An 18,519-nucleotide genomic window follows, 5' to 3' on the forward strand; every position below is an offset into this window, starting at 1 on the left:
TGTGTGTCATTGTCCAATTGCTGTTATTTCTGTTGGAGTCTTAACTTCCTCCTCAGAAAGACAGCGGAAATCAATATCTGCTATCAGATGAGACAGTGATGAGACAGTGATGGTAAAGATGGTTACCTCCAGAGTCCCTCACTACAGATGCCAGGACCCAGTTTCAATACTCTCAGAATGCATCTTTCCTTTGAGAAATCAGATCTGATGTGAATGAATTTGTTGTAACCTATCCATATCAGACCACGATCAAATATAGATCAGATACTTTAAAAGGGTGCATTTGATTTACGTCAGTTTTTGCACATTTAGTACTTTTCTATTGTTTTCGATTTACTTGTGTAAGTAAATAAAGTGCACCACAAGTATTTGTCATAGCGATGAAAACAGCAAATCTCTGAATACCCAAGTCTAATCCGTTTTGTATTTGAGGTTAATGTTGAGAGGTAGGGTGGATGCATTTTGAGTACAAAGGCGTACCCGATTTCTCTTGGGAAGAAATACGGCTCTCTCCTTGTCATGTGATGTGGAAGATAACTGGACATCTCTGTCCACTGACTAACACTGTGGAATGTTCCCACTCTCTAGCCTAGAATATACAAACTTGAACACTAGATCTCTATAAACATTAACAGGACGAATTAGAAACATTCTGACAAAATGCACCACTAAAGGCTTTGTGTGTGTTTGTGTTGTTGATGTGGTTTTAGGCAGATAGCCTGCACTGTAAGCAATTTATTTGGAGTCTGTCACTGAAGATGTTCTCAACATTCAACTAGTTTAACTAGAATATTTGCGAACATGTCGCATGTCGGTGTACATGTAATGCTTATCAAACTTACCATAAAAGATTAAAGTCTGATACCCTCTCGCATCTAAAGACACTGGCCCTCTTACTAAGCGATCGTAGGACAGAACTGGGTGTACGGTCATTACCACGCCAAGTTCGCCATTTATCAGTTTGGACATGAGCAGAGACTGCGACCAAATCAAGTCTCAGCTTGTGTAGCCTATGCTAGTTTGAGAACTGTCATGAGACTGATTCTGACTGGCATCTAAGTGCAGCCATACAGTAGGCCAATATTCATCACTTAAAAATATGTAGCTTATCTTATGGCAAAATATATTTGGTAAAGGCTTCTTCTATGTGTCATATCCTTAACATTTTCAATTCTATGGTTGAAATAGGATATTTTACATTCACAGTGTTAGCTCTAGGGTTAGGGTTAGGCATGGCTTGGACATAAGCATTCCCCTGGCGCTTGTTTTCACTGCTCCCATGGAGGACTATGCGCAAGTCATGCCAAACACCTAAAAATATTCAGATTGCAATACATTTTACCAGAGAGCATACAGAGACTGGTAAGATTACACCCTGTGCTTCCCGTCTTGGAAAAACCTATCATAGTTTTTCCAACACATTTAAATACTGGAGCAATCAGTGAAATTATGGTCTCAATGTAGACCACAAATAGGGCAAAATGTTAAAAATGGCACACTACCCCTTTAAAATAAAATTGTAAAATATGCAATAGTTTTCCAGGATCTGTGCATGGAGAGTGAAGAGTTGTTATTGGACGAGAGTAGGGGAAACTTCTCGTTTTGTCCGTATTTCATATCTCCATACTGTAAACTACAGGGGCAAGGCCAGAATATGTAGGGGGTTGATATTTAAATGATGGTTGTTTTCATACACCACATTTATCAACGCCCGATCATTCGTACATAGGATTGATGGGTCACACGTTGACACTGTCGTACCATCATTTCTGCGATCACTTCTGCGATCGAATCTGTGCTCCTTTGATAAATGAGGGCCAATGTGTCAAGTTTTTTGTCACAGACTATGAGATTATGGTATTTTGCATGAGCCAAGACTAAAAACGTCAGATAATATTAAACATGTTTGATTTTATCGGAACTTCAAGACGAAAAAAAGACTGACTTAAGACAGCTGCTGCCTTACAGTAGCCTCCACCAAACGATCGAGATGACGGAAGCGGTGATTAGTAGGACTTAGTACTAGGACTCTAGTAAAACTCTCATGACTATATTCCTTCCTTCCATCCCTCGTCATCCGCTTATCCGGGGTCGGGTCGCGGAGTCAGCAGTTCCAGCAGGGGGCCCCAGACATCCCTTTCCCTAGCAGCATCAACCAGCTCTGCCTGGGGAATCTTTAGCCGCTCACAGGCCAGTGCGGAGATGTAATCCCGCCACCTAGTCCTGGGTCTACCCCGCGGCCTCCTCCCAGCCGGACACGGCTGGAACACCTCCCAAGGGAGGCGCCCAGGAGGCATCCTCACTAGATGCCCGAACCACCTCAACTGGCTCCTTTCGACGCAAAGGAGCAGCGGCTCTACTCCGAGTCCCTCACGGATGACTGCACTTCTCACCTGGTCTCTAAGATGGACACCAGCCACCCTCCTGAGAAAACTAATCTCAGCCGCTTGTATTCTTGATCTCATTCTTTCAGTCATGACCCATCCTTCATGACCATAGGTGAGAGTAGGAACGAAGATAGACCGGAAGATCGAGAGCTTTTCCTTTTGGCTCAGCTCTCTTTTCGTCAGTGTGGTAAAGCGATTGCAGAACCACTCCTGCTGCTCCGATTCTCCAGCCAAACTCCCTCTCTATAGTCCCCTCACTCGTGAACAAGACCCCCAGATACTTGAACTCATTCACTTGGGGTAAGGACTCATCCCCTGCTTGGAGGGGACAATCCACCAGTTTCCTGCTGACTTTATTCCGACATTGTAAATTTGTCTGCGACAGTGAAATCTTGTGAGATGTCAGATTGTGTAACGCGTTGTGTCACGAACCAACAAGCGCAAACACAGGATGTAGCAGCAGCTGATTGTGTGATGTCACAGCAGGAAGTGAAGAACATACTGGCCCACAGCTGTTTCTTCCCAGGAGTGTATGGGGCCTCTGTTTTTTCTCAGGGTGGGCTATTTCTGTCCTCTACTATCCCACAGTTATCTGATCTATGTTTTGCACTGAGCAGGTCTGACATGAGAATGTCATCATTCCAACATCTACATTATGCTTCCCTTCACTGTCGAGGTCAAGTGTTTCCTGTTTATTCATTTGTCATTGTCACTCCAGACTTTAAGATAATGTGAAAATGAAAGAATCTGTTTCTAAGAATCTAATTCTAGGAATCTTAACTCTAATAAAGTTTTTGCCATTTTCTGAAGAAACAATAACACAATAGAGGGGTTAATACAGAATATCATCAACATCAGAACGTGTTGTAAACTGAGCCATGAGACTTGGCTAACAAACGGTGTTTTCTAATACTACACTATGAATGCTTCCTTGATCCCTCCAAAACATACATTCAATACTGTACAATATTTATTTGCAGAGGAACAGACAGTACTACACTGAATTCCTTCTAGATCCTTCTAACAAATTGCCCCGGAAACAGCCCAGTACAGTAACATGCAGAGGTACTGTAATGACATTACAGCCCTTGCCATTACCTCTATAACTGGTTTTGCGTGTGGAGGCTCGCTCTGACTGACGACCTCCATATTCTGCTCGGCTGCTTTCATGGAACCAGGGAGGCAGAGGCCGAGACAAACTGACCCCCACCCCTCAGAAGGTCCTGCTGGGGCGGCATGTCGGTGTTTGACTATAACGATATTGTGCTCATATATGAATGATGAGTTAGTCATATTAAATCTGTATATTTGAGATCCCTAGGAATGCGGTCGGTATTCAGGTTTGAAGGATAAGTTTAGATGGAGTCGGTAGACAAGTGTATACCATGTGATTATTGAGTCTTGTTTTGAGTGAGCCTGCTTCATGATTTCTTTCTTTCTCTCTTTCTCTCTCTTTCTCTCTCTTTCTATCTCTCTCTCTTTCTCTCTCTCTCTCTTTCTCTCTATCTTTCTCTCTCTTTCGCACTCTCTTTCTCTCTCTTTCTCTTTCTCTCTCTCTTTCGTTCTCTCACACTCTCTCTCTCTCTTTCTCTCTGCCCCTCAGCAGTGACAGCAGCATCATGGCCACCGGACCTCCAGATGGGATGACCAATCAGGATCCAGCAGAGGTCACAGAGGAAAGTCCAGGTAAATAACTTAAGCTGCCAAAGACACCATATATTATCCTCTCCACCGAGTGGAATCCCTTTGAATTCCAATTAATTCAAAGCCAAGCAGTGAATACAGATTCCACACATGAATAGTAAAATTTACTTTAAAGGAAAACACTCCTCAGTATTTAACTCCACTGAATGAAATGGTAGCCTAATGTGTTCACTTCTCTCATCCCGGTGAGGCAGACATGGGTTAAACCCAGGTGCGTTTGATTTACCTCAGATGTTGCATTTTTCAGGCTGTTTAGTATTTTCTACTCTTTCAAGTATTGGACCTAGGCCTTCCATGAGGTGAGCTCTGTGGCAATACTACAGTATTACTGTGCATGACTGTATGATAGATTCTATCAGATTGTCTTGTCTGAAGGGAATGACTGGGCTGCTCCTTGTTCATACAGATTATAGCACTCAGTGCTGCCTCTGCGGAGAGTTGGTGTATGTGCGTGTGTGTGTGTGTGTGTGTGTGTGTGTGTGTGTGTGTATCACCTGGTACATGCAGCATTAGCCTCAGAATCAGTTTCACATGTTTATCAGGAATTTACTCCTGCAAAGTTGCAGTGTTATTCAATACATGACACACACACACGCACACACACGCACACACACACACGCACACATACACACACTCTCACTCACTCTCTCTCTCTCTCTCCCTCCCTCTGACCCCAGTACAATTACTCTCTCCAAGTCAATCCCCAGTGAAGTTCAGGTGAGGTCAGTCTTAACAAGGAGATTGAAAAGTCTTATAGGCAGGAAATTAAGCACATAAACAGTCATCATCTTGGCTCCCAGAAGAATCCTATTATTTTCCACCGACCCCGAGCTCCACCCCATTGCACCCTGGGAAAGAGGAAGTGAGGTCAAGTGTGGGAGTCAACCGCCGAAGGGCCAGCGTAGCCTGACCGGGGGCGTGGATGTAGATTAGCCATTTCCTTTCCAGAGCGGGATAGATAATCCCTAGGATTGGATTAAAGACCTGGAGGAGAGAGGCAGGGGCGGGCGGGCGAGGTCCGTTTAAGTGGAGATTTTAGTCAATGGAGACGGAGGTGGCGGTGCTGGCAGGGAGCCAGCAGGGGAGAGGAGGGGGATCAGACTGCAGTGCTGCCCTGATGGACGCCTCATAGGCCTCCAGAGAGGGGAGGGGTGGAGCGAGGAGGGAGGAGGAAGAGGAAGAGGAGCGTCGGATGTTGCAAACCACGGCCACTTGTTCATGGGTGGTGAAGAAGGGTGGTTGTCTTACCCCAGACAAGATCTTAAAAGCGTGTTAGATCAAGCTCTTTAGCTCTTCTCTAATAAGTCGCCTAGATCAGCTATCCAACTTGTTGATCCCGCTAGGTGGACCTAAGTGTCTTTCCTTTCACAGACTGGCCTAGTTTAAAGGACCATACCGGTCTAAATATGATTTGATCTCCTTATACTAGTCACCCAACGTATATCACATTAGCGCAATCCATTTTCAGAAGCAAAGTTCACATTAAAAGATGCATTTTCATTAATTAATTTAAATTGTTCTCTCGTTGTGCTGACAAACCCGCCTCAGTTAGTTTCAAATAATTTTCTGTATTTTTTATTTTACATTATTTTTGTTTGAATCCGTTGAACTCCTGCGTTATATTCTCTAATCCACCTACGCTAGATTCTCTACCCAGGGTTCCTAGCAACGGCTACCATGTAAACAGGAAGAAGACAGACCGTTGGCGTAGGCTGAGCAAAGAGGGTTAAAGGACAATGCTCGTTTTTGACAACCTGGACCTTATTTACGACATATTATAAGACGTTTGACTCACCGAGATCACTTTGGTGTAGTTCGGAGGCCGGTAGAAGAAATTTAAAATCCAGCGCGAGCCAGTATATCCATGTAATGGCGGTGGTCGGGGCACATAGAATGCAGTTTCTAAAAATCTATTTTCTGCCGCGAAACGGTTGTTTTCATCAATCTGTCTTGATGAATCGCTAGTTGTGCTTACATAGAGCATAGGCCTGTTGTGTTGTTTTTCACATGCCTCTGTAATATGATCTTTAGAAACGTCTTTAGACACAAAATATCTTCCTCACTTGCTCCAGCACGCATGCGCACAGCGTGCTGGAGCAACGATTTTGCGCTGTGCGAATGCGTGCTGGAGCAAGTGAGGAAGCTATTTCATTTCGAAAGACGTTTCTAAAGATCATGGCATGTGAAAACCACAACAGGCCTATGCTCTATGTAAGCACAACTAGCGATTCATCAAGACAGATTGATGAAAACAACCGTTTCGCGGCAGAAAATAGATTTTTAGAAACTGCATTCTAAGTGCCCCAACCACCGCCATTACATGGATATACTGGCTCGCGCTGGATTTTAAATTTCTTCTACATGCCTCCGAACTACACCAAAGTGATCTCGGTGAGTCAAACGTCTTATAATATGTCGTAAATAAGGTCCAGGTTGTCAAAAACGAGCATTGTCCTTTAAAACTAAAATAATAACTACTGAAAATTATTTGAAACTTACTGGGGTTTGTCAGCGCAATGAGGATTGTGATAATGTGATGGTGACTAGTTTTAGGAGATCAAATCATATTTAGACTGGTATGGTCCTTTAAACCCCAGACTGGCCCTGTTTAAACTCCAGACTAGCTTACTTTAAACCCCAGACTGGCCCAGTTTAAACCCTAGAATAGCCCAGTATAAACTCCAGACTGGCCCAGTTTAAACCCTAGCCCAGTATAAATCCCGGACTATCCCAGTATAAACTGCAGACTAGCCCAGTATAAACTGCAGACTAGCCCAGTATAAACTGCAGACTAGCCCAGTTTAAACCCCAGACTAGCCCTGTTTAAACCCCAGGCTAGCCCTGTTTAAACCCCAGGCTAGCCCAGTTTAAACCCCAGACTGGCCCAGTTTAAACCCCAGACTGGCCCAGTTTAAACCCCAGGCTAGTCCTGTTTAAACCCCAGACTGGCCCAGTTTAAACCCCAGACTAGTCCTGTTTAAACCTCAGACTGGCCCTGTTTAAACCCCAGACTGGCCCAGTTTAAACCCCAGACTGGCCCAGTTTAAACCCCAGACTAGTCCTGTTTAAACCCCAGACTGGCCCAGTTTAAACCCCAGACTAGTCCTGTTTAAACCCCAGACTGGCCCAGTTTAAACCCCAGACTGGCCCAGTTTAAACCTCAGACTGGCCCAGTTTAAACCCCAGACTGGCCCAGTTTAAACCCTGTAATGGAACCAGAGAGCAGAGGACATAGAGGCCACAGTCCTAGTCTAATTGGATCTGCAGTTCTCCACAGTATGAGAGACAGACAGTATGAGAGACAGACAGTATGAGAGACAGACAGTATGAGAGACAGACAGTATGAGAGACGGACAGTATGAGAGACGGACAGTATGAGAGACGGACAGTATGAGAGACGGACAGTATGAGAGACGGACAGTATGAGAGACAGACAGTATGAGAGACGGACAGTATGAGAGACAGACAGTATGAGAGACAGACAGTATGAGAGACGGACAGTATGAGAGACAGACAGTATGAGAGACGGACAGTATGAGAGACGGACAGTATGAGAGACGGACAGTATGAGAGACAGACAGTATGAGAGACGGACAGTATGAGAGACAGACAGTATGAGAGACAGACAGTATGAGAGACAGACAGTATGAGAGACAGACAGTATTGCCTCAGTTCTGTATATAGATCTATAATGTATGAAGATGGTTGCCAGCCTCCACTCCCTCACCCCAGAGAGATCACTCTCTCCCCGCTAAAGGTCTCCATCCTAAGATTGTTCCTGGAGAGGTCAGCCTCTCCTTGATAACGGCTTTGTTTCTATGAATCTAGACAGCTTGACATTTGATTCAAGTCTTGGCCCTTTGTGATGTTTGCAGGTCTAAACTTTTGTCTTAACAATGTAGCTATTGTTTCTGAAATGGCACTTAAGGGTTGTATAAGTGAAAGCAAGCAGACTTGTGAAGTGAAATACTATTTGCAAATACAGTACATGAGGCACAGTCGCAGGAACAGTACCTAACGTGCAAGCTCTCATTTAAATCAAATACATTTCAAGTAGGCCTATTTGTATTTGACCCAGATTTTGTTAGTAGACACCAGCTGACCTCACTGCATTTCATTGTTACATGTTACCTGCATCGTGTACATAGCCTATGACAAATAAACTGCCTTGGCCCTTGCTACCAAACTTAATTTGACCTGCTTGTTATTACAAACAAAATTTTGGGTCAGCAGGGGATCGTTTTTACAGACGAATAAGCACTTAAAGTAGTAAAAAGGAGAGTGTTGAGTTTTTCCAGGGTGGTGCTAATGCGCATGGAGACACGGGGGCGTTTTACTAGCTAGCATTTTAAGGCTACTGGGGGCTTTACAACCAACACAGGGTCAATTATCACTAGTGGAGTTCACATGAGGGAACTGTTCAAGATGCCTGATGGTGAGGGATGGTGGTTCGCTGCCAGGCTCTTCAACTCTATAGGTGGTCCTGGTGAAAAAGAGTGGAATTGGTTTAACTCACTCCTCAGTTGTTTCTTTGTTTTAACTGCCCGGCTAGCTCAGCCTTTGGTATCTGTACCATGTACAGGCAAATATGCAAGATTCTGAGCATTTGATTGTACATGCACATGTATCTGGTACATATGACACACATCCTTGTTTGTTTGTTTGTTTATCTCTTTTAGTCCAAAATTCATCTTTCAAGAGTCCACAAAAGATGAAAATTGGCCAAAATGAAGTGGACAGAACAGTGATTCAAACAACAATTCAAATACAATACAATACCACAGACAAAAATTAAATGCAATTAGAAAGTAAATTGAAAAAAGAAGAAAATGTGAAGTACCATTATGAAATGTCTGGCTGTTTTAATGGCTAAGTTGGCTCGGTGTTTCAGGAGGCTGGTCTGTAGTGGGAGAGAACAGAGAAAGAGTCATGAGTGATATTTGATTTATAACAGGGTGTACGAATGTATATATATATTTGATTTATAACAGGGTATACGTATGTAACTCAGCACTGCCACATGCAACTCATCACTGTAGACTATATTAGCATGTGGGTTGGAGCTCCCTGACAGCAAGAAGGTCACAAAATGGCTTCATATTTATTTCTAAAGCACTCCTTGAGAAACTTCCTCACTATACTTTTGAATTGGAGAAACACCAGGGTCAGGGTTAGGGTTAGGGTTAGGGTTAGGGTTAGGGTTAGCACCAGGGTCCCAGGACTGGTTGACACAGGCCTAGAGGGTACAGCTGGTGTTCAGGCAAAAAAAGATGAAAAAACTTTTTCAGTTATCAATAAATACACTGCCATTGATGTTAACTTTACCCTGACTGTGTTTCTTATTGCAGGTAAGAAGAAGTCCAAGTTCCAGACATTCAAGAACTTCTTTGCTAAAAAGAAGAGGAAGGAGGCAGCATCTCCGGTGGGCGATGCAGGGATGAGGTCCAGCCAGTCTACTGAAGACCTCAACACACCTGAGATGGGCGATGCAGGGATGAGGTCCAGCCAGTCTACTGACAACCTCAACACACCTGAGTCCTCCAACCTCACACGCTCCGAGAAGGACCAGGGATCAGGGTGAGAAGGCACACACACACACACACAAACACATGCACACACACACACACACACACACACACACACACAAACACACACACAAACACACGCACACAGGGCACTCACATAGGTGTTCTCATTTGGGAGAAACATTTAAAAATGTTAAGGTTGGGGAAACTCATGGAATACTATGGGAACCACAAGTTTCATCAAACATGACAAGAAGCCAGTTTCCCTGCTCTGCAAAAAGCCTATAAGAGAATGTGAATAGAATGTGAACCGTTCAATCACCCAGAGATTATCTACCCCTCGGTTTCAAGTCAGCATCTGAAAACCCTTGTTTTGGAGGGTTGTTTGAACGTCCACTAGCCCTTGATATGCCCCCTAGCCCTCGAAACTAAAAGGAATGGGACACACTACCCTACGCGTGAACGCGTAAAATGTAGGGGTAGGGTCAAGGGCTAGGGCTAAGGGGGGGTATTGGGATTGGGCCCAAAACTAGGGGCTAGGGCTAAGGGGGGGTATTGGGATTGGGCCCAAAACTAGGGGCTAGGGCTAAGGGGGGGTATTGGGATTGGGCCTAAATCTTCAGCAGGTTTACAACGTTAAAGGCACGTATATCCTAACATAGAACACACTGCAGGTAATTAACATATTCCCTCCCATACTGTCACCTGAAGAACAAAACTACTGTTTCCATCCTAATCTTCAGTCTGACTGGATTTCTGCTAGTTAGGCGTTCAGCTCTATCCCTACTGGTGACTTCCTCCGAAACAAACAGTGACTCATCATCCTGTTTTGAACCAACTTTATTAAATTTGTTTTGACATAATCTAATGGAGATGATCCAGTTTCTAGGAAAGTTACATTTTCAAGCACTGCACATATCCCCTGGTTTGTTAGTACATCTCTGAGGATGTTGCCAGACATTTTAAAAACATAAAAAAGCACACATTTGGTTGCTCAATATTATTACTTTAGTTAATTCCCAAAGATCTCCATCAGGTTTAAAAAAAACTTTCTCCCACTTTAAAGAGGTGCTCCAGTCAAAATGGGATTTTCTGGGGTTTCGCATGGTATTTGTACTTGGAGGCATTGTGTGAACACTCTGGAAGTGTTATATTTGTGTGTTTTTTAGTTTTAGAGAACTAGATGATATAATTTTAAACTCCCTTGTAAGTCACCTCCCTGTGACGTCAGACTTACAAAACTGGCACTCCCCCTCACATGGAAAATTCTAGCTTCTAGTTGTTGAAATAATCACTTCCTGACTAGTTTTGTTATTCTCTTCCTGTCTCCCAAAGGTCAAAGATCAACATGGGCAGTAAAGCCCTCTCACATGAGAGTGTCTTTGTCTCTGATTCAGCGCTATCAGAGGTGAAGGAGGGTCTGGCAGCCTCCCAGGACAGCGTCCATGGGAAAGTCAAATCTCTACAGGTTGGAACACTACAGGAGTCATAACTCCCTACGGTTACTACCTCACACTACAGGAGTCATAACTCCCTACGGTTACTACCTCACACTACAGGAGTCATAACTCCCTACGGTTACTACCTCACACTACAGGAGTCATAACTCCCTACGGTTACTACCTCACACTACAGGAGTCATAACTCCCTACGGTTACTACCTCACACTACAGGAGTCATAACTCCCTACGGTTACTACCTCACACTACAGGAGTCATAACTCCCTACGGTTACTACCTCACACTACAGGAGTCATAACTCCCTACGGTTACTACCTCACACTACAGGAGTCATAACTCCCTACGGTTACTACCTCACACTACAGGAGTCATAACTCCCTACGGTTACTACCTCACACTACAGGAGTCATAACTCCCTACGGTTACTACCTCACACTCTGATTTGTATGTGACTTGTAAGTGTAAGATACATGGAAATAGAGAGAAATTAGTGTTGCACTCTGTGGATATCTGTAGTGTTTTATTAGCCAGCTTGTAGCTAAACTAGACTAGCTGGTTGCTTGCTAAAGCTCCAGTCTCCAGGCTCATCCCCTGGGTCTTATGACCTGGGGTGCCCAGGCGTAGTGAACCAACACAGGGATGGAGGTTTTGTGTCCTGGCCTGTAGTACTACAGTAGTGGAGGAGTGCTTACACATTTTACTGTACATGGTACAACCTTGAATCTTGAGGTGGTCCAGTGACAGCTGCTGTCCTGTGATGAGGAGTCCCCTCACGTCACGTTCGCCTGAAGGCTTAGGGTTAGGGTTAGGCCTAACCTGTGGCACTGAGGATATCCTCTTGGTCTAATGGTGGACATTTGGGTTGGCATACCTCCGGTGGACCCAGGTTTAATGCCCAGTCGGTTTGGAGGTGGGGGGGGGGTAGCAGCTAGCTAAAGCTCCAGGCTCAGGGTCTGACTACCTGGGGTGGGAAAGTAGCGTGCCCAGTCCAGGAGATTAGACAGACCGGCAGGAACAGTACAGACTGGTACACAGTCACAACGGTAGCAACATGCTGTAATAGGCTGAGGATACAGAGATAAACCTGGGGGGGATTTCCATCCAGAAAACAAGATTACTTCATTAATCAGTTGGAAAAACAGAGAAGGAGGGAGACGGAGGGAGGTGGAGGAAGGTAGTCGTAGGAGGAGGGAGGACGAGAGATGAGGGAGGTGGCGGCGTCCTTGAGGGCTTGCTCCTACTGTAGCTATCAGGCCAGCACAGCCCAGCTCAGCTCAAATAGATAAACAGGCCGTTAAGTTTGAGTTTCTGCGATACTGAGAACGAGCCACACAAACCCTACAGAGCTCAGCTGGGGGGTGACACACTGTTGCTGGCACTCTGCTTATCATCTCCACGGTGACCACAGGACTGTACCGCTGGGATCACATGCTCTCAGGAAAAACTTTATCTGAGGAGACCAGAACCGGACAACATACAGAACTTAGACTTGATATAATACCACTGGTAGTGCAACAGTTACAACGTAAATATATTTCAGTTAACCTTGTGGACACTGCCAATACATCTTCTAGGAGAAGCAAACCCCTTCTTTAGCAGAGATTGGTCAAATACTGTTTTCAAATGTTGTTGTTTTAGTTCACCTCCACACATTGAGATCTCTAGTATAAGCATATAATTGAATATGGTACCTTTATTATCAGAATATTTTTTTATTTTTTTTTAAGAGAGAGATTGTTATTTAATAACAATGTTAAATGTTTATTTGAATACTCTTACAAACTGGCATGTATGGTTCTTTTTTGGAAGGGCTCAAATAGAAACTAGATAAATCCATTTTTATTTTATTTATTTAACCTGTATTTAACCAGGGAGGTTCTGGTTCCCTGGTCAAGATAGCCGCAAAAGTTACACATCCAACATAATGTACAGCATCAAACAATCATAAAAAATACTTCCAGGCCTTTGAATGAACTTGTCCTAGGACTGGATAGTACCTGGTTTGTAGAAGGTAGTTAAGCCTGTTGTTGTCTCCCAGCTGCAGCTGAAGCAGGCCATGCGCCTGGGCTCTCCTTCCTCCCTGATGTGTGTGAGGAAGATGGATGACGGCCTTCCCTGCAGCCCCCCCGAGTTCTCCACCCTGCACACCGTCCTGGCTGGGGGCTCGCACAAGGTAGGCAAACAGCTGAGAACACACCTGAACACCCCCCCCAACATCCCTGTAGATGCACCTGAATGTCCCTGTACACACACCTGAACATACCTTTACACACACCTGAATATCCCGCTACACACACCTGAACAGACCTGAACACACCTGAACATAAAACACACCCGCAGCCCACCTGAGCACTCCACACCCACACACTCGCTAGTGGGGGGGGGGGGGGGGGTTTGTGTGTGTGTCATTCTGTCATCACAGACCTGTGGCACACACACACCACACACACTTGTGTTAGTTCACCTACACTCTCTTGCATACACTCGGACACACTCCACCCTTAAATCCATCCTCAGTCCCACAAAACAATGCAGTTGTATCAAATACACACCCACTAGCTTCACCCCCTATGCATCGCCCACCTGTGAAGAACACACACATATGCATTCATTTCACATACGTACATTTCATGATACTGTATTATTGCTCTCTCCCCGTCTTCCAACCTTGTGCAGAGAAACAGCTCATTCAGCCAGGAGGGTACAGACAGTGATGACGACCAGGTAATCCACCTCTCACACCTCAGACATCTATCTAGGGATAGTATAATTTATACACACCTTAGCTCAAAGCATCAGTTGGTCGGGGACAGTTTGTATCTGAACGCATCCCATAGATAAATATATCCAATGAACCTGATGAAAAACACTGGTTTCACCAGCCAGCTGTGTCAGAGAACAGCTCAGTCAGTGGCATTTCAACTGAATTGAGTTTACCATGATACGCACGGGGCTTTACTATAGCTCTTAGGGTTAGTTCCTGGTCCCCTAAACCATGATTTCATGGCATGGTATCCCTGGAGAGGTGCGTGAGTGCTGCAGTGTTCCTTGGGCCCAGCCATGCGGAGGCTCATCTGCATCCTGACTGGGACAGGAAGTAGAGGAAATGGACCAGGATGAGTGGGCTATAGGGCTGTCATGGGACTCAGGCCTCTGGCTCGTGTCCAGAAATACTCTGCATTCTCTCTCTCTCTCTCTCTCTCTCTCTCTCTCTGTGGTTCTGTGCTATCATCTATTCTCCAAGGTTTCACTGTTAATGATTGTGGTGCGGTTGTCTCATGTAGCTTATTGAATGTGATCATTGTTCTCAAAGTCAGTCCAGTGAAGGACATTAAACACTCACCATTTGGTGATTCGATTCGATTGATTTGGTTGGTGGGATAGTGTATTGAATTAGTTTATTGATAATTCCTTGAACAAAGGGGGATCCTCAAAATAAACAGGCTCTGGATCAGTTTTTAGGATTACGTTTAGGACCATGAGGGGCAGCTTGTACGAGAAGGAGACCACTATTAAACAGTACTTTGTGTATTGCTGTTTGCTGTCTGCTTGCTGTGTCATGTGACTGATCTGGCATCTTGTGATCAAATGCAATTACCATAACAACAACAACAACAACTACAACAACTACAACGTATCTGTTACTTGAAGTAAACTACAGTAGTTACTACTACTAGTGTGTGTGTGTGTGTGTGTGTGTGTGTGTGTGTGTGTGCGTGTGTGCGTGTGCATGTATGTGTGTGTGTGAGAGAGAGAGAGAGAGAGAGAGAGAGAGAGAGAGAGAGAAATAAGCTGGGACTATATGCTTGGAAATGTGGTTAGCTAAGTCTGCATGGTCTACACAATGGAATCATTGAAAATGAATGTGGCCTTGAATGCTGATAGTATCTCTTGAAGAGTTTCTGAGGGATGGAACCTGTATCTAACACATCAACATGATGGAGGACACACACAGACACACTATCTTATGCATACCAGTATTTACTCACACACATACACACGCGCGCGCACACACACGCACACACAGATGCTCTTGTTTGTTCGTGGAACTCCAAATACTTGTCATGTGCCTTGTGTGTGCTCTCAGCTGTACCTCAGGCTGTAACCACCCAGAAGCTGTTTTTCAAGCCTTAAAAGGAAGCATGCTGTTTGACCTCCTTCTCCAACTGGGATGGAAGACAGAACTCAACTCCTCCTCTCTTCCCCTGTCTTCGCTTCCCTTCTCTCCTCTCCAGACTAAAATCACTACCACCACAAATCTCCCTCTGAAGATGCTGATCTGACAGTAATGATGTGCATGTCATTCTGACATGTCTTTGCTGGATGTATTGTCTGCGTGTGTGTGTGTGTGTGTGTGTGCGTGCGTGCGTGCGTGCGTGCGTGCGTGCGTGCGTGTGTTAGGGTTAGGATTGGTCGTCCGTGTGGTCTGCGTGCATTCCAATGGTTTCCTCTGGCAGTCGGGCTGTCTGCAGTTACTACACCGCTATGAGCCAGGGAGCCTGCCAAGCCCTGCCTGGCTGAACACCAAACACTACCACGCTTCATCTGCGTCTAATCTACTCTAGACATGATACCAAAACAGAGAATTGTTTTGTGTCATATGTGAAGGAAAGGTCTGTATCTGTGTCATATATGCAAGGAAGGACTGTATCTGTGTCCTATGTGTGAGGGAGGTCTGTATCTGTGTCTCATGAGAGAGGGAAGGTCTGTATCTGTGTCCTATGTGTGAGGGAGGTCTGTATCTGTGTCTCATGAGAGAGGGAAGGTCTGTATCTGTGTCTCATGAGAGAGGGAAGGTCTGTATCTGTGTCTCATGAGAGAGGGAAGGTCTGTATCTGTGTCTCATGAGAGAGGGAGGTCTGTATCTGTGTCTCATGAGAGAGGGAAGGTCTGTATCTGTGTCTCATGAGAGAGGGAAGGTCTGTATCTGTGTCTCATGAGAGAGGGAAGGTCTGTGTCGGTGTCATATGTGAAGGGAAGGTCTATCTGTGTCATACTGTATGTGAAGGGAAGGTCTGTGTCGGTGTCTCTGTATCTGTGTGTATACGTGAGAGGGAGATCTTTGCCTCAGGCGTGCGTTGGAAGTATGTTGACAGCGCTGTAGGTTGAGAAGCGTGGCCTACCTGCCCTAGCTACATTCCTGTCCACCCTTCAGAGTGCCGTCCTGTCCTGTATCATCTCTGTAGCACTGCCACCCCAGGTGTGTCACAATGTTTAGTACAGGTACGTGAGACTTCTTATCACCCTGTGACTCTCACAGCTAAAGCCCATTTACCATATATAAAGTCATCAATCGCTAGAATCAACGCTTATGCGGTTAAACACACCACACACACACACACACACACACACACACACACATCTCTCACACACATATATACTCTCTCACAATAGTTTTGCTTCCACAGGCCGGATCTCCATCAAAGGTAGTTGTAATTCAGAATATGGAAACTGGCCTTAGATTTATAAGCATAAGTGACTGATGAGACCATGCTGCTGATATTATTTTTATTAGAACGGGGATAGAATGCAATGGTGAGGGCAGCAGGAAAATGCTTCCCTCCCTACCCTCCTCTCTCCCTCCCTCCCTCCCTGCTCGCCCACAGACATCAGAGGGCCGTATTTATTCACCGTGACGGCGGACAGCAGGGCAGGGTGTGAGGTGGTTCTGACAATGGCTGACCCTGACGGCGTGTTTGTTCAGCTGGACGCTCCGCTCCTCTCCGTCGCTCTGGGGGTCTGCCCTGACCCCGAGGTGGGGGAGGACTTATGTCTGGGCAGGCTCAAAGGTCAGACCTTAAGCCACAGTGTCTGGAGGACACAGCGCAACATTGGACTCCCTGTTCTGTTAAAAAGGGCAGTGGAAGGTTTCGCCTCTTGCCAGGCCGTCGTCGTAAATAAGAATTTGTTCTTGACCGGCCTGCCTGGTTAAATAAAGGCTCCGGGCAAGCCTCAAACAAAATACGATATTGAACATGTTTCATTTTCCATACGCCCAGTATCATACAGTCGTTTAAATCTCTCTCTCTTTCCCTCTTCTTCACCCCCTCTGTCCAGTTGTCTTGTGACCCGGGTTCAAGGCCGGTCAGTCCTCTAGTGATCCTGCCAATAGACTTCAGCCAGCCTGCCAGTCCCATGGGTTGCCTGGACAACGCCGCCGCCAAACACCGCCTGGCGGTCCGACACCACGCCTGCAACAAGAGGAAACCTACTAGTGTAAGACACACACACACAACGCCCAGACGTGTCCATGTACAATATGCAGCCAAACACACACACATATACACACTTGCGTACATGTCAGTGCAGGCAGATAACACACGCACAGACAGTTGCGTTCAGACACAATCACAGAAACACACACACACACACACCTATAGCTGAAGATGAAAAATGGGCCTTAATCTACAAACCTTGGACATCCATGGAGTTTGGGTTAGGGTTAGGGTTAGGGTTAACCCATCCATGGAGTTTGGGTTAGGGTTAGGGTTAACCCATCCATGGAGTTTGGGTTAGGGTTAGGGTTAGGGTTAACCCATCCATGGAGTTCGCCCGGTGAGTGTTACTGTTTGTTGTGTGTTTAGAGGCTGGAGGCCAGGGCGGAGGGAGAGGACCTGCAGGACGAGACTGTTGTCGTCCCAGAGTCTACAGAGGACAGAGAGGAAGAAGAAGAAGAAGAAGAAGAAGAGGGTACATTGTGATTGATGAGGCTACAGCAGCTCCACTGTGACGGTGTTAAGCACTGTTCTGACAAGCTTTTGTGTGTGTGTGTGTGTGTGTGTGTGTGTGTGTGTGTGTGTGTGTGTGTGTGTGTGCGCGTGCGCGCGGCGTGCGTGCGTGTTCATTACAGATGTGGACCGCGCGCTGGCCAAATCCACTGCAACAGACGAGGGGGCTGAGGACGAGCAGACGGATTCCAAACAATCCCAGCATGCTTCAGCAGAGCAGCCGCCGCCGCGCTCCGATAAGGAGGACGAGCGGGGGGCCAGACAAGAAGACGTTTCCCACGGCCGGGACGACTCCACCGGCTCCGTCTCCCCATCCCCCTCCCCCTCTCCCGTCCCACCGGGCGAGTCCGGCGTCGAGGAATGTCTGTCGGCAGAACTCCGACCCGGTTCGTGGTCCGCCTCCCCCCCCAGCTCCCGCTCCTCCTCCCTGGGCTGCCTGGCCGCTCTGGAGACCCCTGCTGGAGACTTCCTGCTGGAGGCCGGCGGAGCTGGACAGGGGGTGGAGGAGGAGAGTTCCCTGCTTCAGGAGGTGCTGAGCTCCCTCAGAGGGGGGCCTCTCTCCTCCTCCCTGGGCCTGGACACAGGCGATGTGGCCCTGAAGGTGGGGGAGGAGGAGGAGGAGGAGGAGTTGGTGGAGGAGGAAGTGGAGGATGAGAGGAAGGAGGAGGAGGAGTTGGTGGAGGAGGAGGAAGTGGAGGATGAAAGGAAGGAGGAG

At 46.1% G+C, this 18,519-nt stretch overlaps 1 protein-coding gene across 1 annotated transcript in view; it reads left to right on the plus strand.

Moving 5' to 3' along the window:
- Positions 1 to 18,519, plus strand: part of LOC311317601 (uncharacterized protein) — a 30,124-nt gene that overhangs the window by 6,126 nt on the left and 5,479 nt on the right. The window contains exons 2-9 of the mRNA XM_084448674.1: positions 3,991 to 4,073; positions 9,440 to 9,668; positions 10,952 to 11,084; positions 13,115 to 13,249; positions 13,753 to 13,800; positions 17,134 to 17,292; positions 17,661 to 17,766; positions 17,927 to 18,405. Coding sequence (XP_084304800.1) covers positions 3,991 to 4,073; positions 9,440 to 9,668; positions 10,952 to 11,084; positions 13,115 to 13,249; positions 13,753 to 13,800; positions 17,134 to 17,292; positions 17,661 to 17,766; positions 17,927 to 18,405 — 1,372 coding nt within the window. The remainder of the gene's footprint in view (positions 1 to 3,990; positions 4,074 to 9,439; positions 9,669 to 10,951; positions 11,085 to 13,114; positions 13,250 to 13,752; positions 13,801 to 17,133; positions 17,293 to 17,660; positions 17,767 to 17,926; positions 18,406 to 18,519) is intronic.

This window comes from Borostomias antarcticus, assembly GCF_949987555.1.
Source record: "Borostomias antarcticus genome assembly, chromosome: 14".
NCBI classification, from domain to species: Eukaryota; Metazoa; Chordata; class Actinopteri; order Stomiiformes; family Stomiidae; genus Borostomias; species Borostomias antarcticus.